General features: G+C 29.2%; 1 protein-coding gene across 1 annotated transcript in view; it reads left to right on the top strand.

The window, feature by feature from the left end:
- The first annotated feature begins 1,014 nt into the window (after positions 1-1,014).
- Positions 1,015-20,241, top strand: part of LOC119675095 (ARF GTPase-activating protein GIT2-like) — a 24,129-nt gene continuing 4,902 nt past the window's right edge. The window contains exon 1 of the mRNA XM_038086283.1: positions 1,015-1,156. Within this exon, the coding sequence (XP_037942211.1) occupies positions 1,015-1,156 (142 nt within the window). The remainder of the gene's footprint in view (positions 1,157-20,241) is intronic.

The following is a 20,241-nucleotide window of genomic DNA, read 5'->3' as shown; positions in this document are numbered from 1 at the left end:
CCTTCTTGACAAAAAGGCAGAAAATTGGAAACATAGAATAGACTGGATGATCTGACTGACTTAAAATTTTATTTGTTTTTATATATATTCGTTTACATTGTTTTTGTGAGAAATAAATATTTAGTTTTATTATTATTAAAAAAAAACATAATTATTAAATTAAATACCTAATCAATTTTCTATCAATCTATAACCCTATTATTTACATGTTAAGATAACCTCGTTTAGCGCTCTTTCGCATTACGCTCTATTTTGATGGAACGTATCCTACGCGTTAAGCTAGGTCTTACTGTAGTCTATGAAAATTGAACAACTGCAGCAACCCAAAATTTATAACAGATTTGTAATTGTCAATTTAGTTAGACATTATCATTTTTATATTGATTTTCAAACTAACTTATTAAACGTTTATAACATTAATAAAGTTTAAAATATTTTTAATATATATGATTAATCACTAGAGTAAAGCTATCATAGATATCTAGTAATACTTTTTTAAAAAATGAATTTTGGCAGGTGGAGTCATCTTAAATCATCATTTTAGATAATATGTTAATGATATTTTTAATACACTTGATACAATTTGAATGCATAGGTTTTTTTTTAAAAATATCAACTTAACTTAATACTTAAGTAGGTTGGAAATGTGCGATTTAGACGTTTTTTGTATCCAATTTACAAATTTACTTAACTTGTTTACTTAACTTTTAATAAGAAAATGTTTATTTTTTTAAATTAAAAATCTATATTAAATAATTTATTCTAACAGTTTCTCATATGTTGGCTAATATTTCGTACATGCGATGTATTATAGGTATATACATACATACATATGTACATTACATTCAGCTCTTAAAAATAGTTCAGATACTGGAGGGCATCTCAATATTGCGGCTTTCAAAGGTGTTAACTAAAATGGCAGTTATTAACAGCAATCGTGTTAACATTTTAGTAATGTTAGTAAGAATAGTGTAAGGTAGGAAAAGTTCATTAACAATAAATTCGCTGTTAATAATGGGGGATAAAGCTGTGAGAATTGCGGCATATATTCTACGTTATGTTAAAGAGAATTTTTCTTGGTTTAAATTTACAGCTGATTTACAAGTTGATGCTGTTGCTGTTCACGTTACTGTAGAACGGGAAATACGGCCAGCACGTGCGTGAGAAGCTTTTATTATGCGTAGAGCTTTAACATTTGCAAATAAATATAAGCGCTGCGTTGAAGTACAATATATATGCATATACCTACATATGTTATATTGCGTATCATGTTTTTAAAGAAATGCCAACAAACGGCATTTTCAATTTCGTTGAGCACGTTAACATAACATAAAAAGTAGTCGTTGCTGTTTACATATCTGTCGTTCTGTTGTAGTGTTGTGCAGTTCTGCTGTTGTGCTGTTGTTGGGGATAACAACTCGATGTGAATGATTCGGATTCGATTTCAGTTGTACATTTGACTTCGTCCAGTTAAGAACAAAGAGCGAAGAACGCTGCATGTATTATAAGAAAAGTGTTGTGCACAAAGGCAGTTAAAAGCTTGGTACATAATATAAGTTCAAACATCTATATGCATATATATATGTTGGTATATAGTTTGGCATTTTAAACCTTAAACCTGTAACTAAGGCGCCCTTTATTCACAACAAAATAAGTAACAAAATTATGACGTGAAATTTTTTAGCACATCACACTTTACAGTTTTATGACGATTTGTTTTTAATACATATGTTAAAATATTTCTGAAAGAGTGGAAAAAGGGAAAAAAGGAAAAAGGAGAAAAGGATGAAAGTAGAACAGTGAATGTGTTGTGAAAATCGGAAGAAAATAAACTCATTACCCTCTTAATGCTCTAAATAAGTTGATTATTAATCAATAATAATAAAAATTTTACTGGAAAAAACTATTTTCCAAAGCGTTAAGAATCGTTTAAAAAGTGAAATAATTGCATTTTAACATTCTTTTAACAATTTTTACGGTAGAAAACTAAATTAATATTTAGTTTTTTCTTATTTTTTCACGAAGCGCACTAAAATATTGTTAAAGGAAAAAATAAAAGAAAAAAATAAAAAAAGGCTATTTACCTTTCCTTTATTTGTGTTCGTTTGGACGGTATTTGTAAAAACAGAGAGGACGGGAGGTAAGTTTACATGCAATCGTTAAGTAAATTTTGTTAAAATGATTTTTAGAAAAAAATGTACTTCGGTAGCAGATACATGACCTCTAAAATAATTCTGGCTGCGGTAGGACATGAAACGTAACGCAAAAATTCCTTCACATAAAATTGAATATTTTCTGGAATTACCCGACTTTTCAGGATACACATTTAATGTCGTGTACGAGTACTTGAAGCTCGCAATGTGGAACTTTTTCTCATTAAAAGATTATCGCTGTCTTCCTTTATGTGCTTCTATGTATCTAAGCTTCTGTATTTCTGCTTATGTGGTTGGGTTGTGCGTCCGCTGTGCATTTTCATTATCCGGAAGACAAATTATAAATCTGTCGACTTTGAAATTGTTTTGATGTGAGAAGAATAGTCGTTACTTTTGCTGTTATAAATTTTTATATTCAATAAAATCAACATATCAAACTCCAGTCACTCTAATTTGATGTTAATTATTAGTCAATTTTTTTTATTTATAAAACTTATGATGGTTTATACGTTAGTTATAACTTAAAATTTATAATTTTTCTTCTAATCTAATGGGCTTCGAACTTCGATCCTTTTGTTAGATGGTTATTCACTTAATATCGGGGATTAAAGTATTCTTAATTATTCAATGGGTTTCTTCTTATCGTTTTGTTGGATGCTCATTTATTTAAAACCGGTAGTGTACATTACTGTTTGAAGTAATACAGTGTGTTGACACTACATCATTTAACTCGTCGAAGGTGCAGTTAAAAGTGCCAGTTTCTATACAAAATCCATACAAAAATGTACTATTGAGGTTTACTAATTATGTAAGTGTAAATGCACTATGAGATTACAATGTGTTCAAAGAGAGGATATCTCTTTGATCCTTTTGTTGAATGCTTATTCATTAATATTGGAGAGTAGATTAATCTTTGGAGAGTTATAATAAGTTATTCAATGAGATTCTTTTTCTTCTTTTGTTGGTTGCTCATTCGTTTAAAACCGGAAAATACATTATTGTTTGAAGAAACATTATTGTACGTTGACACTATAGCAATTAACTCGGCGAAGGTGCAGTTATAAACGCAATTTGTCATACAATATCCATACAAAAATGTTCTAATGAGGTTTACTAATTCTGTAAGTGTAAATGCACTATGAGATTACAAGTGGTGTTCAAAGAGATATATTTATTGTTCTTGTTGTTATTATAGGTTTACTTTGATCCTTTTATTGGATGCTTATTCATTAATATTGGAGAGTAGATTAATCTTTAAAGAGTTATAGTACGTCATGTAATAGGTTCCTGTTAATCTTTTTGGTTGATGCTTATTTACTCAATATCGGAGATTAAATTAATATTTTGAGAGTTATAGCATGTTCACACTATCGCAATTAACTTGTCAAAAGTGCTGTAATAAATGCCTTTTTTTCAACAAAATCCATATAAATATGATATATTGAGATCAGATAATTCTGAATGTAAACGTTAGAATACAAGTGGTGGTCTGTGAAATAACATATATTAGGGATATTAGCGAAATTTAAACTTGCTTCAGCTTAAATCGCAATAAACTTATAAATTAAGTTGATTTTACACCAATTTTTTCAAATATAATTAAGTAAAATAATTTTTAGAATATCTATGAGTTTACTTTTTTCATATATTTTTGTTTTTTAAAGAGTTTATGTGAATCTTTAAAATAAAAAAACTTATAAATTTGTTTTTAATTTCATTTTTATTTTATATAGTTATACATATATGAAAATATAGCTTTTTGACTTTTTACTCAATTACTTCGTCCTGAGGAAGAAGCCAAATAAACTCCAAAATTTTGGCGATATTTATATAGATAACTATATAAAATAAATAGAAATAACCAATTTATAAGTTTAAAGATACGCATAAGCCTTTTTTAAAAACTGTAATAAAATATATTGTCAGCGTTTATATTCAAATATTACAAAAAGTTTCTTACTCAACAGTATGTTGTATTAAATAAGGAATAACACCTCTTAATATTATCTAATATATCCCGGGAAGAATGACGTCTTTTACTTGTAGCAAGGACTGAGATCAGCTCAATTGAGATCTGGATATAGCAGTTAGTTGTCACGCAGAAATCTATCAATTCCCTACGGGATAGAACAACAACAACAACCTGTTTATGTTTAACACTCTCTATATTTATATGATAGCTTTTCGATACTTCCATGATTGTAAAACAGGTTAGGGAGGAAAAATATAAATTGTGGCATTGTGATTTCTTTTAAATATTTTTAAAAAAGTAATTGTTAGGTACCATAATTGGGATCATCTTCAGCACTCTTCTTCTATTTACACTTAATCATATTTAGTTTGTGTTTTATAGGAAGAATTTAATTCTCATTCCTTATATAATATATCACGGGCAACAGTTTTATACTTTGAAGAAGTTGGTAGAAGACTTATAGGTATATATACTATAACATGATGCAGCCAAAATTCATTATATGTTTTTAAAATTAATTTTATTTATGACACATACTCATTAAAAGGAATGTATCCAAAGTTGAGAATCACGTTAAGCGATGCGCGAAAATCGTTTTGAACGAATTGAATATTCTTTAAAAGGAAATTGAACTGGCCAGGGTCTAAATTTTGAAATATAGTTGTTGTTACACAGATCCGAAAGATTGGTTATGTGGTTAATGGAAAATAATTTTTTTTCGCTATTTCATCAAACTATTAAACTATTAACATTTTCAACAGTCACAAAATAAGAAATTATGATAATGGTGATTCCCCGTTTTCTATTTTTCAGTTTCAGTTTTCAGTTATTTTGTTCATCATAAATGTACGTGCAAAAAATTACAAAAACAAACTCTGTAATTAGACCCTTAAGCTCAAGTGCATTTTACATAGAGCATAGTCGTGATGTGGTGCATTCCAATTTGTAAATGTAACATCATTTACAGTCAACAAAAAGCACTTCAGAATATAACAAAAAAGTTGGTGTAAAATAAACACTGAGAAGATCTAAATAAAAATATACAATATAATATAAAATATTGACTATGAAATTTTTGTCTTAAAACGGAAGTGCTATTGACTAAGCATTATTATATATTCGCCAGATTTGTTGTTTTTTATTTATTTATAACATAAATATAACTACTTTAGCTTTTGATCAAATTAATTTCAATTTTTCGAACTATGAACTATTTTCAATGTCTCTGAGATTTTCTTGTTTTTATTATACAACATTGGATATTTTTTATTAGGTGTAGGATTACAACTCACAAAAAAAAATACAATTTGAGCAAATATTTTATTATTCGATGGACTATTTTATGGCATTTATGATGAAATACGATTCCGTTCAATTAGCTGTAATCGACTCTTTTTAGAAATTGTAGCTGAAAGTAATTTTTGCTGAACTTTTCAAACATACATTGTGACCGAAAAGTTTCCGGTCACAATGTACAAACGCAAAATTCTTAATCTTCATCAATATTTATTTTATCTCCTTCAAAATATGCTCCATTAGAAGCGATACACAAATGCCAACGTTTCTTCCAATCATCAAAACATTTTTTATAGTCGCTTTCCGGTATGGCTTTGAGTTCCCTCTGCGAATTCTGTTTTACGTCTTCTATGGATTCAAAACGCGTTCCTCTGAGTGGTAATTTGAGTTTGGGAAACAGGAAAAAATCACACGGTGCAAGATCAGGTGAATACGGTGGCTGTTCGATGGTATTTATTGAATGTTTGGCCTTAAAATCGTTGATAATGTTGGCTCGGTGCGAGGGAGCATTATCGTCATTAAAAATCCATGAATTATCCTTCCACAATTGAGGCCTAGTGGTGCTTAGACCGAGCCTAGCTCTCGGCTATCATCTCTATACATCACATGAGTGATTTTGGAACTTACGATTTTCCTTTGCTTTTCAATAGTTTTCGTCTGGTGGTAGTAGGTCGTAAGGTCGTCCAGAACGCGGCATGTCTTCGACGGTCGTACGACCGTCCTGAAAGGCTTTGTACAACTCATAAACTTGAGTTTTCGATAAAACTGATTCCCCATAAGCCTTTTGTAGCATTCGCAACGATTCTGCACACGAAATTTCGTTCGAAACACAAAATTGGATGCAAACTCTTTGTTCAATATTTTTTTCCATTGTTTTTTTCGCAACGCACTACTGAGGTGAACTGGTTTCAACAGCTGCCGTAAACGAACTGTCTGACAGATCGCGCTCATTTTTGGCATAGTAATTAAGGATAGTGCTGCCAAACTACATAAACTTAAAATATCGAAAAATATACAGCGCGCGAATTTTAAATGAGAACTTCCGAAAACCTTTCGGTCACAATGTATATGCCTATATCTTATAAATGACCCACTAATTGGTTTGTTCTAATGTTGAAAACATTATTGACTTATCCACTGAAGGTGAATCGTATGATCTAGGAACGCACATCACAGTTGTGGTGTCTGGAGAAAATATAGTCATAGAACAGTTGCCTTATTAACTAGTTGATCTTTTTGACATTTTAATCCTGGTCTTGTTGAACCCAAGGCCGTACATAACATATTTACCCACACATTGTAAAATAATTTGTTGTTTACGCCTTTTTTGATGCTGTAGAGGGTAGTGTTTGTATTAGGATTTCCTTTAATATTAACCATATACGGTCCAATCATGCCATCTTTTCATAAACAGCACTTAACTGCACTTTTCGTGTGCAATGGATCTTCATTATATTAAATGCCATTTTGTGAATATTAAATATTTTAGTAATAAAGTTACTGTGAGAAAACTACGTCTCATTTGTTAATGATTAGTTATTTGGATTACATATGTATATATAGGTATTTTCATAATGATTTGTCAAATCATTTTATTAAAAATACGATGTTAATTGGCAGATTAATTAGCAGCTGATTAAGTGCCATTGTATTAAAGACATACCATTTCAGTAAAAACATCTATTGTGAGTAACTTTTATCTCTACGTTAAATGTCAGTATAGTTTATTTTTCGAGTTATCAGGCTTTTTTCAATAGTTCGAAAATTTTTATAGAAACAACTAACAATTAGTAGTTGCGCCATCTGGTCCTTACGGTTTATTAACTTACAATAGTATTTTTCGATATTTTAAGAAGCTTTATTTGAATATAGCGTAGAGAAAAAAGCTGACTGTACTAAAGTTCGTTGTAAAATAAGAGTACCTGGGTAGTCGAAAACACACTGGAATTTGTAATTCTATGATATGCTTTTCAAAAAACTTCTATGTGTGAAAGTTAACGTTATTCTTTTTATAATGAGTTAACGTTATTATCATGCATTTGATAAATAATTAATTAATAGAATGAGGGTCAAAGTTGCATTTACAGCTACGTATACTTATTGACTATTAGAAACAAATTTCTTTATTCAATACTCAACGAAGTCAACGTCTTAAACGAAGTACAAATTTACAAGAAAATCATTAAATCCGCTTCCCTGCATGTTTATGTGGCTTATAATAATGTAGAACCAGAGTCAAAGTTACGTTTACAGCTCAGTATTGAAACTATTGGAAAAAGGCCGTTTTTGGTGGAACTGTTTACATTAATTAATTAAGCTGTGTAGGGACACTTTGAAGATCGACCTTTTAAACCTAGTAATGATAAATATCTGAGCATATTTATCAATCAACATCAGAAACAAAGTACAAATCTATAGGAAGAGGAGGGTATTACACATGAGACCTGTCTGTAGACTTGGTGCGTTGATATATGAAATTTGTGCCAAATGATATGTGTAATAGCAGCAACATTTCCAGGTATGACAAACGGTGCGATGGAAATCAAAATATTGTGATTTTTCGTCAGACTTGCTCGTTTCTTTCCTATACAAACGGATTTTTGTCGGCTTCCATGCAAATTTCATTCTGTTTTAAGTCATGGAAGCGAAAATATCATTTCATCGCTCGCATGATTCTATTTTGTAGTATACTTGTATTATTTTTTGCTGAGGAATGTTCAAAATAATGTCGGCCGTGAATAATGTGTAATAGCAAGCAGTGTCGCACCAAGTCTTCGCACTAACAATGATGTGTAATACCTGCTTTATGTTAACAAAATTGTCAGAACACTGTATTGAAGTGAATCCTGAAATTTCCTTGGTATTTCAAAATTATTGCTATAGGTACACTGAAGTCCACAACATGAAAGTAAAATATTTACTTATTTCAATAAGAAAGATATCCGTCAAAATACGATGCTTTCTTTATTCAAAATGCAGAATACCTTTAGAACAGACGGAATATATACAGATATATCCGCAAACACATATCAAATCTTACTTTACAACACGAATCAGTGAGCATTAACTAAATTACCAAGTCTAAATAGTGAAGCTATTGCTCACTCCCAACTTGAATTAACCAATCAATCAACAGAGAATATTACTGAAAAATAAATTGACCAAAAAACTATTAATCAAATATATACATATAAAAATATACAAACAATAATCTTTTAGTCGCCTAATTAATTAATATTTATTTTTAAGCATTTGAATGGTATTTAAAAAGCTTCCAAGGTCTATAGAATATACAAAAATAAAACAAATATGAACATTTAAAAATTTCCGATAAAATTTCTGCACTATAAATTTAAAATATTTTTATTAATTTATTATGAAAATGTGTTTTCTGAAAAAATAGTTAAAAAATAAAACCAAAAAATAATTTTTAGACCCTGCCTGCAGCTGTATCTACACCTCTGCCTTGTGTTACCTGTAGAAAATTATACGTATATGTATATTATGTGTACAGCAGAGTTCCATGACTAATTTAGGCATTTCTGGTTTGCTGTTGTTTGTTGTTGTTCATGCCGACGGGTATTACTGCTAAATTGACCGAGTAACAAACTAAGTTGACTTTGAGTTTGGTTAATTGAAATCCAAGCAGGGCAACAACACTAACACAATTAGTGTAAACATGACACCCAAATGAGAGACTTCCCCGTAAATTCCGATTTGCTGATTCCTCACGTTGAGTGGCAAATTTTGCGTAATTTACTTTTTGTTTTGACATCAAAGCAACGGCAAAGCCAACGACCGAGTGCTGAATGTCTTACTCAGCCCTCGGTCTCAGCTGGCATGAAGGTTTCCGTATCTGCTATTGAAATCTTAGATAAGGTCCGCTTTGGTTGGCTGGCTGCCTCTGTATTTGCAGATAGGAAATATTGTATTTATACTGTGAGTATTTTTAAATCATATTTAATATTAATTCTATGTTTATTGCTGTTATTTACCCCTAAAGGAAAATGTTAATCATTATTATTTTTATTTGATTATACAGATATTATATATTGTTGATGGATTTAAGCAATAATAGCAGATAGTTTATTAGCATATTAATTATGATTATGGCATTAACTTAGATTCGCTTTATGGTTATTATACATTATAATGTACCATATATACATATAATAAGATAGTTAATTATCCGTAAAAATTTGACGGAAATTCAACAATTTTTATTTTAAAATTTTAATTCATATATGAAAATTTTCGTGTTTCTTCTAATTAAATAATTGAATGTTCTCCAATTAAAGAATATTATCTATCCATTATAGTAAATGAATACAACAGCAATTGATATGTCGTTCAACAGATCAAACTAAGAAACTTCTGTAACTTCCAGCTGAATGTAGCCGAATCTTGTTAGAAAAAAAATCAAAGGACCCAATAAGCTTACCAACAAAGATTATTTTAAGGGTCGTGACTTGTATTACTGGTCATTGGCAATTTAGTAGACACTCTCTTGGATTGAGAGATTTCTTTTAGAAATATTGTAAAAGTTTTATCTACTTAGCCTACAAAGAAAGACTATCTCCTCGATTATGACTAATATAAGCGTATATTGGCTATTTGGTTGACAATCTATTGAGATAGCTTGTCTTTCTCCTATCAAGATAGTAATATTTCCTCTTACGAATATTGTGTAAACAGAATAATTAACCACTTGATGTGCAGCTAACGGCTCAAGTCAAAATCAGAGGGAAATTTTTAAGCTTCTATTTCGTTAGTTTGATTAGGTCAGAGTGGGAGTGTTGTGTCCAAAGGCCAGTTGTGAGACCACGGATTAGTGCTTTTGATAAGAAAACCAGAATGATTGCACGAACAACGTCAAAAGGCACGATTCCCTTGTTCACGTAAAAGTGAACCAAACTTGGCAAATTCGTTAATTTTATAGGATGACAGCTTGTCAGATCAATTGACAGTTTGTAAAAAATGACCGTAAAAGTTTTGAATCCTGTTTTTGAATCCAATAATAGACACTGACACATGAAATGGAGTGCAGCTTCTTCTTCATCAGCAGAGTCACTACCACATCAACAATCATTATAGGTTAGCCCCACCCTCATACCATTGTTTGTAGTAATAAGTGACTTATCAGTACCAATACCATAGTACTGAGTACGTTACGCCTTAGTTGAAGCAGCTGACTGGTATGTTTCTTGTTCAATTTGAACCAATACAAAATCTTATTAACTGGTACGAGGATTCATCTGCCTAAGTTTGTTTACTTTTACTCAGGTACTTTTGTCTGATTGATCTTGTTTGTTGCATGTGGTTGGCCAATCTCTTAGTTTAAAAACTCATTGCTCTTTATTGCGTATTCGAAATAGCTTCACAAGTAAGAACCATTAAGATCTCGTGTTAAGCAGTGATATCACAAGGGATACAATCGGTCCTTAAACTTGAGAGTTACTTAGGTGAAATGAATCATATGTCACGTTTAAGCAATGTCATTTTTAAAGCCTTTTAGATATATGGTAAGTAATTATAAACTAGGTAAACTTTCGTTTCTATTTTGTTTATTTAGTGTTAACAAAGCCTAAGGAAGAGGTACAGTTTTACTTCTCTAAAATATTAGGAAGTATTCTTATCAATACTTATTAATACTATCCTTTTAGTATTAATAAATTTAACTTTGACTCTGGTAAATTCCACATACTCTTTGTATTTATTCGGTAGAATATTTATATAAAAAAACGTCTGTTCGAAGTCAATTTGTCCATTTAAAAGATTAAAATATACATAGTTCATAGCCACACAGTTTAATTTCGTAAAGTTACTTAAAAATATACGTGTAGGGGTTCACATGTTATATGGAATAAATTTTATATTTAATGTAGGTAGGTAGGTGGAGTAGAAGGAAGATCAAATCCTTCACAATAGCCTAAGAAAACTATTTCGATTCCACATTAGCTGTTATTACAAGGAGAAGGTGCGGTATATCAGAACCTTTTTTTTGGAAAACCCAAAAACTAAAATACAAAAAAAATTATTTCCCAGCTCCATTAAATTATAGAATCCAAAAAATAATTCTTAAAAGTTGTATGAAATCACCTGTAACCAGTTTTATAAATTTTTTAAAATCAAAATTATATAAGAGGGTTACTTCTTATCTGGAGAGACCCGGACGTTGAGATAATATTACAATTTCTAAATTCGTCTTTGCTGATAAAAATGATGAACTGGCATAAGCAGATTGAGATTCCCCTTAAATTTAGAAATTTTTCTGTTCCTTTGTGGTGATTTTTCAACTAGAGATGTCTTAGTATGTGGTAGATTCATTTGGAATGTGAAGTGATATTTGCTATTGCTATTTTATAACTGATAACGCATTGATAAAGTATATGAGAATTTCTATTTATGCTATTATTTTGTCTGTGATGTAATTTTCTTATATAAATATTTCTATCTTACATAATTACATTACATAATTAAATTAAATATTAGTAGACAGTATCTTTATCTGTTATTGTCTACGTGTCTATTGTATTTTAAACTTTTTATTTTGAATATTAATAAACAAAAATAATGTTTAGTTAAATTTATATAAATTAACATTAAAAAATTTTAATAAATAATTGCTATTGTACAATAAAAACCTCAGACTGCAACAGTTCATAATAATGTTAATGATATATATCAGAGAGAACATGTATAACATGACCTTAGTGAGATTTTTTGTACCTGTAGATAGATCTTAATACGAGAAGAACTGGTAATATTGTATCCTATTGGATACCAAAATATCTTTTATCAAATTTGCAAAATAAAATAAAGTTTATGTTGTCGTTATATATCAGATAGAGCATGTATAACATGACCTTAGTGAGATCTTTTGTACCTGTAGATAGATCTTAATACGAGAAGAACTGGTAATATTGTATGCTATTGGATACCAAAATATCTTTTATTAAATTTTCAAAATAAAATAAAGTTTATGTTGTCGTTTTTCATATTCATTAAATATAGCTATAAAAAACATATGTAATTTTTGCACATTATAATCTTCTTTACTATATATAGAATAGTTTCTAGTGTTTTAGATATTGAACATTACAAAATAGAATTTATCTTATTTATTGTTTTTTGAATATTGTCAATAATTAGTATAAATTAATCTATATTAAAAGTAATAAATATTGTTAGGTAAGGTTGAATCATACATTCTTAATAATAATAAGTAATATGATCTATGGACTTTGATAATAAATATAAGAGGATTAAAGAATTATCTAAAGTAGTTCTCCTATTTTATAAAAAATAAGTTTTAGAGATTATTTAAGAAAAGTTAGGAGATTCTAAAGTGGGCATAAACTTTATGCAAAAATAACTAGGAATACAAATCGAGTTCCAAATTGGGGTTTTATTTAAAAAATAAAAACACAAATTATTTTATTCAAAATAAGTCTGTAAGTATTTTAGTGAGTATTTTAGACCGTCGGTTGAAATCAATGTGTTGGTATCTGCTTTTTTAATGTCCTTTATGATGAGCACGGGTAGTGACTAAACTAAATGATCCACATAATTGCCAACAGATAGTCTTACTACTAATACATGTGCTTGAAAAGTCATGACTAACCTAACTGATCCACATAATTGTCAACAGAAATTCTTACTACACATATATAGCCTTAAAAGTTCTATGTTGAAAGCATCTCATTTATTTAAAATAGTTCAAAATAGTTCAAAAGTACATGGAATGTGTATTTTAGAGTTTTGGTCGGGATCAATGTGTCAGTACAAGTTTTTTGAATCTCCTTTATGTTGAATACGGAGAGTAGTTAATCTAAGTGATGCAAGTAAATGCTAATAGATAACCTCACTATAAAGTTCAATTTCAAATAAGTTGTGTTTGCTATCGAAAGCACCTGATTTATTCATAATAGTCTCCTTCAAATTCAATTCAGAGATTTACATTGTTTACAAACTTGTCTATTGGATGTGTTACACCATTCATTGAGATCAGGATGTGGATACAAGTTTTTCGAGGACTATTAAGGTCAATATAGTTATTGATTGATATAATCGATACATGTATTTGCCTATATATGACCTCATTACAAGTACTGAGTTTAAAAAATTGCTGTTTACTCTCGAATCTAACTTCTATATATATTAGATATACATATGTATATTTTAAAAAAATATTTTGTATTTAATATTTTCTTATAATGTCTATTTTTTAATAAAATTTATATTATATGCACTCTAATTTTTGTACTTATATGCATATATTATTATAATGGTTTTTATATATTATATGTGACAGAGTCCTCTATATTGCAATATAGACGATAGTATAAAGAGGATGACGTAGATATAGTTTTAGTAATATTAATTTATGTTAGATCGTAATCCTGATGATGACTCTCAAAGAGAGTCGAAATAAAGGATATAATAAAAAATATTAAACGTTGAATTATTTAACAAAAAGTGGCTTATAGTCGGATTAAAATATATATAAAAATCATTATAAAAAAACAGGTCGATAAATAAATGCCAAAAATTTCATATATTATATTATATTATTATTATATATTACTTATATTTTTTTATACTAGCACTACTAAATTTAAGTTTCAGTAAAGCTTATTACTGTGTATTTTTACTAAACCCTATAACCATATTGAGATTATAAGTAATGCCGTCATTAGTTATTAAATGATATTGTTTGTGATGCCGCACTTTTGTTTTTGTTGGTCTATTCTCTATGAAATTAATTGAATTAAGTGAAACGTCCGTTTCAATATTTAATATTTATTTATAAACGGTTTTTTTTAAATTGTAGTTTAATGACAGCATTCCGTATTTCATGAGCAGAGCAGACTAACACATTGATCTTGATCCACATAAAAATGTTCGAGGTCCGAGTACATCAGCCTTGATTTTCACACGTTCAGTTATTTCAATGTGAAAAGTTTTCAAAGCTTTTTCTCGCATTCTCGCTACTCACTATTTCACGCTCAGTGCAAACTTAATTTTAGTAAAAAAATTTATCTATTAAATTGAAATATTTAAGTTTTGATTTGCGTGTCTCTTTTCACTTACAAAATAAACAAATGTGCAATGAACGATAAACGGTGAACGATGCCTTGGGACCGTTTTTGTCACACCTAAAACGCTTTAAAACGCTTTAAAACGCTCTATGTCAAGTTTTTAGATTTCATCGTCAACACTTTTGTCGAGTATTGTCTATTATTGTGTTATGAGGAACTAAATATGTTAGTACGAGTATATAATAAACATGCCAGATACTGCATATATTACCATTATTATATATAATTGTTGCTTAACTTATTTAATTCGAAATATAACTTACAACTAGTGAAGCGATGGTCTGGAACTCGTTTTCATTTGGAATTAATAAGACGCAAATTGCATATTAACTAGTTTATTAACTGCAATAATCAATAATAAAGTTCAATAATTAAATTATAATAATAAATAATTTTATATTCCTAACCGCTCCAACCTCCAACCTCCACTTTCCACCTTCCTTAAGCGTGACTTGTGTAAATAAATAGAAAAAGTTGCTACTTTAAAAAATGCAGTAGCACGAAATGAAATTCTCTATTACCGTCGTCTCTATTCCGTCTCCTACGTCTACTAGAGCAGAGGGCGCTGCGCACATTGCATTATTAATGGCAATAATTCTCATTTGTCTCACAGTTTTGTTGGGTGGAAATTGGCTTTTTCTGACGCGAATTGTTAGTAATATTTTTGCATTGTTTTGCAATATTGCAGTATTCGCTCCGAATTTGCATTATCGTTTCCGACAGCTGCTCAGATTTAGTTTATAACAAACGAAAGTCCAATCTAATTGAATAAATCTAACAGAAGCGAAAATAGAAACATATGATTTCTTATCACTGCTCTTATCAATCTGAAGTAGCTTCTCAATGGAGAGTACTCCGGTATATTTGCTTTGTTTTGTTATAGGCCGTTTCAGTGTTTTGTTGTGCTTGGTTAATCTATAGTGAAGTGCTATTGATTATATAAGTGAATTTCTACAATGTTTACGTTCCGATGGTTTCGGTTTAAGTTAAATATTTGCTCAATGCAGAAGGTAAAAAATTAAGAAAGAAAGTTTAGTGAAATTTATTAACAGAGCAATTAAAAATATAATTTAAATCAAGATGCGAAAATTATTTTTGTAAGTTTTATCATTTTTACGTTTTATCATTTAATACGTTTAAAGAATCCAAATTTATCTTTCCTCGTTTTCTTTTTACGAAACATAAATTTAATGGAAAATTCTCAATACTTTATGCTTAAAGTGAATATTTTATTTTTTATCAAATTTTTAATAAAAAGTTTGTGAAACCTTGTTTTAATAAATAATAATTTCATTCAAATAAAAAAAACAGTCTACAAAGAACTTGACAATTATTAAGTACAAATCATCGCCATGAAATTCTTTGATAATGAGATAAATACATCCAATGCAGTTTTTATGATCCAAAATATTATGACAGAATTACTTAAGCTATTTCCTGAATCGTTTTTTAATTTAATATTATAAATTCTTGTGGTGAATAAACCTCTGCCATGTAACATATATCCTACCCTGGATTTTCCGTAGGAATAGTTTAAAAATATTTTAGATATGAATATTTGAAAACATTTTACAGATATGTTAGTTAAGGTATTGATAGTTCCAAAAGTTAGGGTTATCTACTTTATGCCCTGGACTTTACGCAGAAATGTTATGAAAAATATTTTCAATATAACATATATACACATATGTTGGTTAAGGTATTGATGATGTCGAGAGGTGACTATAGGATTATTTACTTTGTACCCTGAATATCATCAAGAAGGTAAATGAAAAACATTAAGGATATACATACATGTATATGTTACATACATATATATCTGAAATTTAACAAATAAAAATAAAAATATAATTAATTAATTCAATTATTCTACAGCCGTTTATTAATTTTTTCTAATATAAAAACAGCAAGTGAATTTGTTAATAAAACTTTGACAGCAAATTAACAAAATTCTAGAAAAATGTGAGAACATAAAAGTCTAGTACGGCTTTGGATTAGTTGATTAAGAAGCGCTGACTCTGAGCTTCAAATTTGGCTGGGCACGAGTACAATCTCTGGTACTTCAAGTCTCAATAGAATTATTTACGAATAATTAAATACAAGAAATATTTCCAAGACCACTGATGATGGGTATTTAGCAATACTCGAAACAGCTATATGGTCAGCCAAAAATTCAATTAATTAAAATAACCTGTGTTGTAGCTCACAACTGTGTTCGAAACTTCTCTATTAAATAAAATAGTTTCTGTTAAAGTAAAAATAGTCACTTCTGTCATATTGATATTAAAATCAAATTTAATATATATGTTAAGGCAATACTGATATCAACTATTGACAATATATCATATTGAAGTACAGAGTTATCCGCTTTATTGTTTTAAAAATACATGGAAATAAAACACACTTGTGATTAAGATTTCGATCAAATTTTGTTTCAATATATTATTTGTACCTTTCCATACAACATCACTCAAATGCATGGATGGAATAATTTAGATTACTGAATTTTTTAGAGATAATTGTCGATGACTTGTAAGCATATAACTTTTAGATAACTTATAGCCCATAACCTCGTAGATGTTCGTTTTCAAAGCATTGAGAGTTAAAGAATTGTCCGCATATACGGTATTATTTGCGTAATCCCACAACAAAAGTTATGTGGAAATCGCAGGATCTTTGTGGCCAACACATATCGCCCATAAGTGAAATCACACGTTCGGAAAATTTCTCCTTAAAACAAGTAAAAGCTGGATATGATGTGTTGATTGTGACCTGTGTTGTCGAAACCATGTACCCTCTACATTTATATTTTTAATTTCATGCTAAAAAATTTAGTTATAATGTCGATGTAGTGATCAGAATTAACAGTTTGTGTCACACTTAGTGATTTTCAGACCAAATGACATACTTTTAGACCAAATGCGACACCATATGGTAACTATTTCAGGATTCAATGGTGTTTTGACAGTTGCTTCTAGGTTTTCATTGCCCAGATGCTAAGGTTGTCCACTCACCTTCAAATTGGTCTCATCACTGAACGAAATAAATGATTATTTTTGTAGTAAGTTTTTAGTATTTTACCACGTTCTGCGATTGATAAAAGATCGATGTTGTAAAATGACAAACCTTATGCTAAATCTATGATGCTTTGGGTAACAGTTTTGATGAACTTATGAGTTAAGAATATTACGAAATAAGGAGCACAAAATGAGCAACTCTTTATATATGCTATGTCTTAAAAAACCTCATAATAGATATCTGCTGTTATCAAGATAAAATATACGGATCGATATCCTAAAAGTGTAATGTAAAGTGTCCGAAGTAAAGTTCATAATGAAATGAGGGCCCTACTATGGTTATAATAATTTTAATATAATGACATTTTTTGTTTTCATAAATAATCGATACTATGTAATATTATTCATAGAATCTTTTTGCCCGTAAGTTACTATAAATATTGATGCTTGGGAGTCCCACCCATGTCTCCTTTCCTGACTACGCCCATTTTTATCAATAATTTTTCTTTTGAATTCATATTAAATTTATATTTTTCATACACTTAATTTCAGTAATTGTATGTGAGTATTCTTCAAAGGAGGAATATAAGATGTCTCCTATATTCCATACCTCTAATGGAATACAATTGAGATATGAAGAGATATAACTCTATATCTCTCAAAATATTCTTTATAATCACGGAAGAGGATTTATTTAATTCGCAAATTTCTAAACATATGGATATATATTCAATTTTTTCAAATGCATACGGATTTTAAAATCATATTTATTTTACACATCCACTCACCTACTGCATCTCTACTATGCATATTTGAGAGTTGATGATAATAAGTCCATTTTATTGGATATTGGCTACTATTACATCTGTTAATTCAATTTTAGTAAAATATGGTATGTGAATATTAGAACTTAGTATGGTCAATTCTATTGGAAAAGCTCTAAAGCTTTCCCGAAAGAGTTAGTTCACGTTACTACTATCTTAACACCACAGATTCATAAAAATTGTTTAATTATAAATGCAATAAAAAATATTGATTTATATGAATCAATATAAATCATATTTTTTATAGTACTATTGATAAATTATAAATATAGATTATATAGATTAATATTTTCATTAAAAGGAAGAATAATTAATGTTTCTGTGTGGTCGTTTGGAATTATTCAAAAATCTAGGTATTGCACTTTAAATTTAGGTATCGTTATATATTAATGAATATCGTTATATATTAAAATAGATATATCTACAATTGTACAATTATGATTATGCTAATATCAATAATTTCATGCACACATATGTCACAACAAAGTTTAATCTATAATATTTCTATTGAAACGATTCTCTTGGAGTTTATCCAAATTAAAAAATATTTGAATAATGTCAATAATATGTGTTTAAAAAAATTAATCTTAACAATATCCTGTATCTCCCATTGCAGTATAGGGCCTCAATCTTAATATATAATATAATATAATGTATATCCAAATCTATTTCAATGATTAACATTGTCTCATCATTATTGCTTTTATTATGACTATCAATAGTTTCTATAAATTATTAAAAATCAATTGAACCATTCCGTGAGGCGCTATTTTTTTTTTGTTTCTGATCCAATAATTACAATAATAAAGTGAAGAATTAGGTATACGATGGCAAGTTAATAGTCGTAAAAAACCTATTTTCTGCTTGATCTTTCTCAACCCAATGACTTTCTGACTTTTTCAAGCCGTCCTATTTGGACTAGCTATTCAAGCTATTTTATTCAATTCTTCAAAATAAGCCTCTGTGATGTCGATTCCATGGTCTATGGTGGTGAGCCTCTTAAGATTTGAGTATAGGATATTATTAGATGGGACTAAATTTAGTGAATCTATTCATAACTAAATTAATGTAATTTTACCATTGTGTGTATCTATGTGTACATCATTACTTTCTATTAAAAGAACTGTCGTTCTTTCTTGACCACACAGTGATAGTTTTCTTTAAAAATGTTTTTGAAGTTATCCAATAAAACTATGCAGTAAAAGCCTTTATATGCTTGCTTTAACACAAGGTATTAAGTACAGAATATAATGCCTGCATTCCGTCTTTATCGCAACTACTTCCTTAACTGTAGTTCTGTGACTGTTTCTCTATTTCGTTTTTATAGTAATAGGTTATAGTTACGGCGATAGTAATGAGTCAATGCAGAAATTCCGCTGGATTTCGTTATACTATCTGCAAACATTATTCTGAAATCGTCATATGGACATACTTATGGTGCACAATGAGCAAATGTAGTACCCATTTTTCTGCTAGCTTATTCCATAAATAAATTTGAGTTTTATTTTTTGAAAATAAATATATTTAGATCCGGTATTTTTCGCAAACTGGGTTAAATCAATTGGTATTTCACCATCGATATTTTTTAACTACTGGTTAAGAATCTGTGGTTAACTATTTGCATATTTGTTTTATTTATTAAAAATAAATATATTTAGACCCGGTCTTTTTCGCACACGGGGTTAAATCAATGGGTATTTCACCATCGATGTTTTTTAACCACTGGTTAAGAATCTGTGGTAAACTATTTGCATATATTCACACCATCTTCTTTGACTTGACAAACATACGAGTTTTAATTAAGTATTGTGAAGAAATCATGTAAGTGATTGGATAATACAAACTACAGGAACTAAACGTTTTTGTTGGATTTTGTAA

This window comes from Teleopsis dalmanni, chromosome 2, assembly GCF_002237135.1.
Source record: "Teleopsis dalmanni isolate 2A chromosome 2, ASM223713v2, whole genome shotgun sequence".
Taxonomy (NCBI): domain Eukaryota; kingdom Metazoa; phylum Arthropoda; class Insecta; order Diptera; family Diopsidae; genus Teleopsis; species Teleopsis dalmanni.
This window is presented reverse-complemented; position numbering and strand designations above follow the sequence as displayed.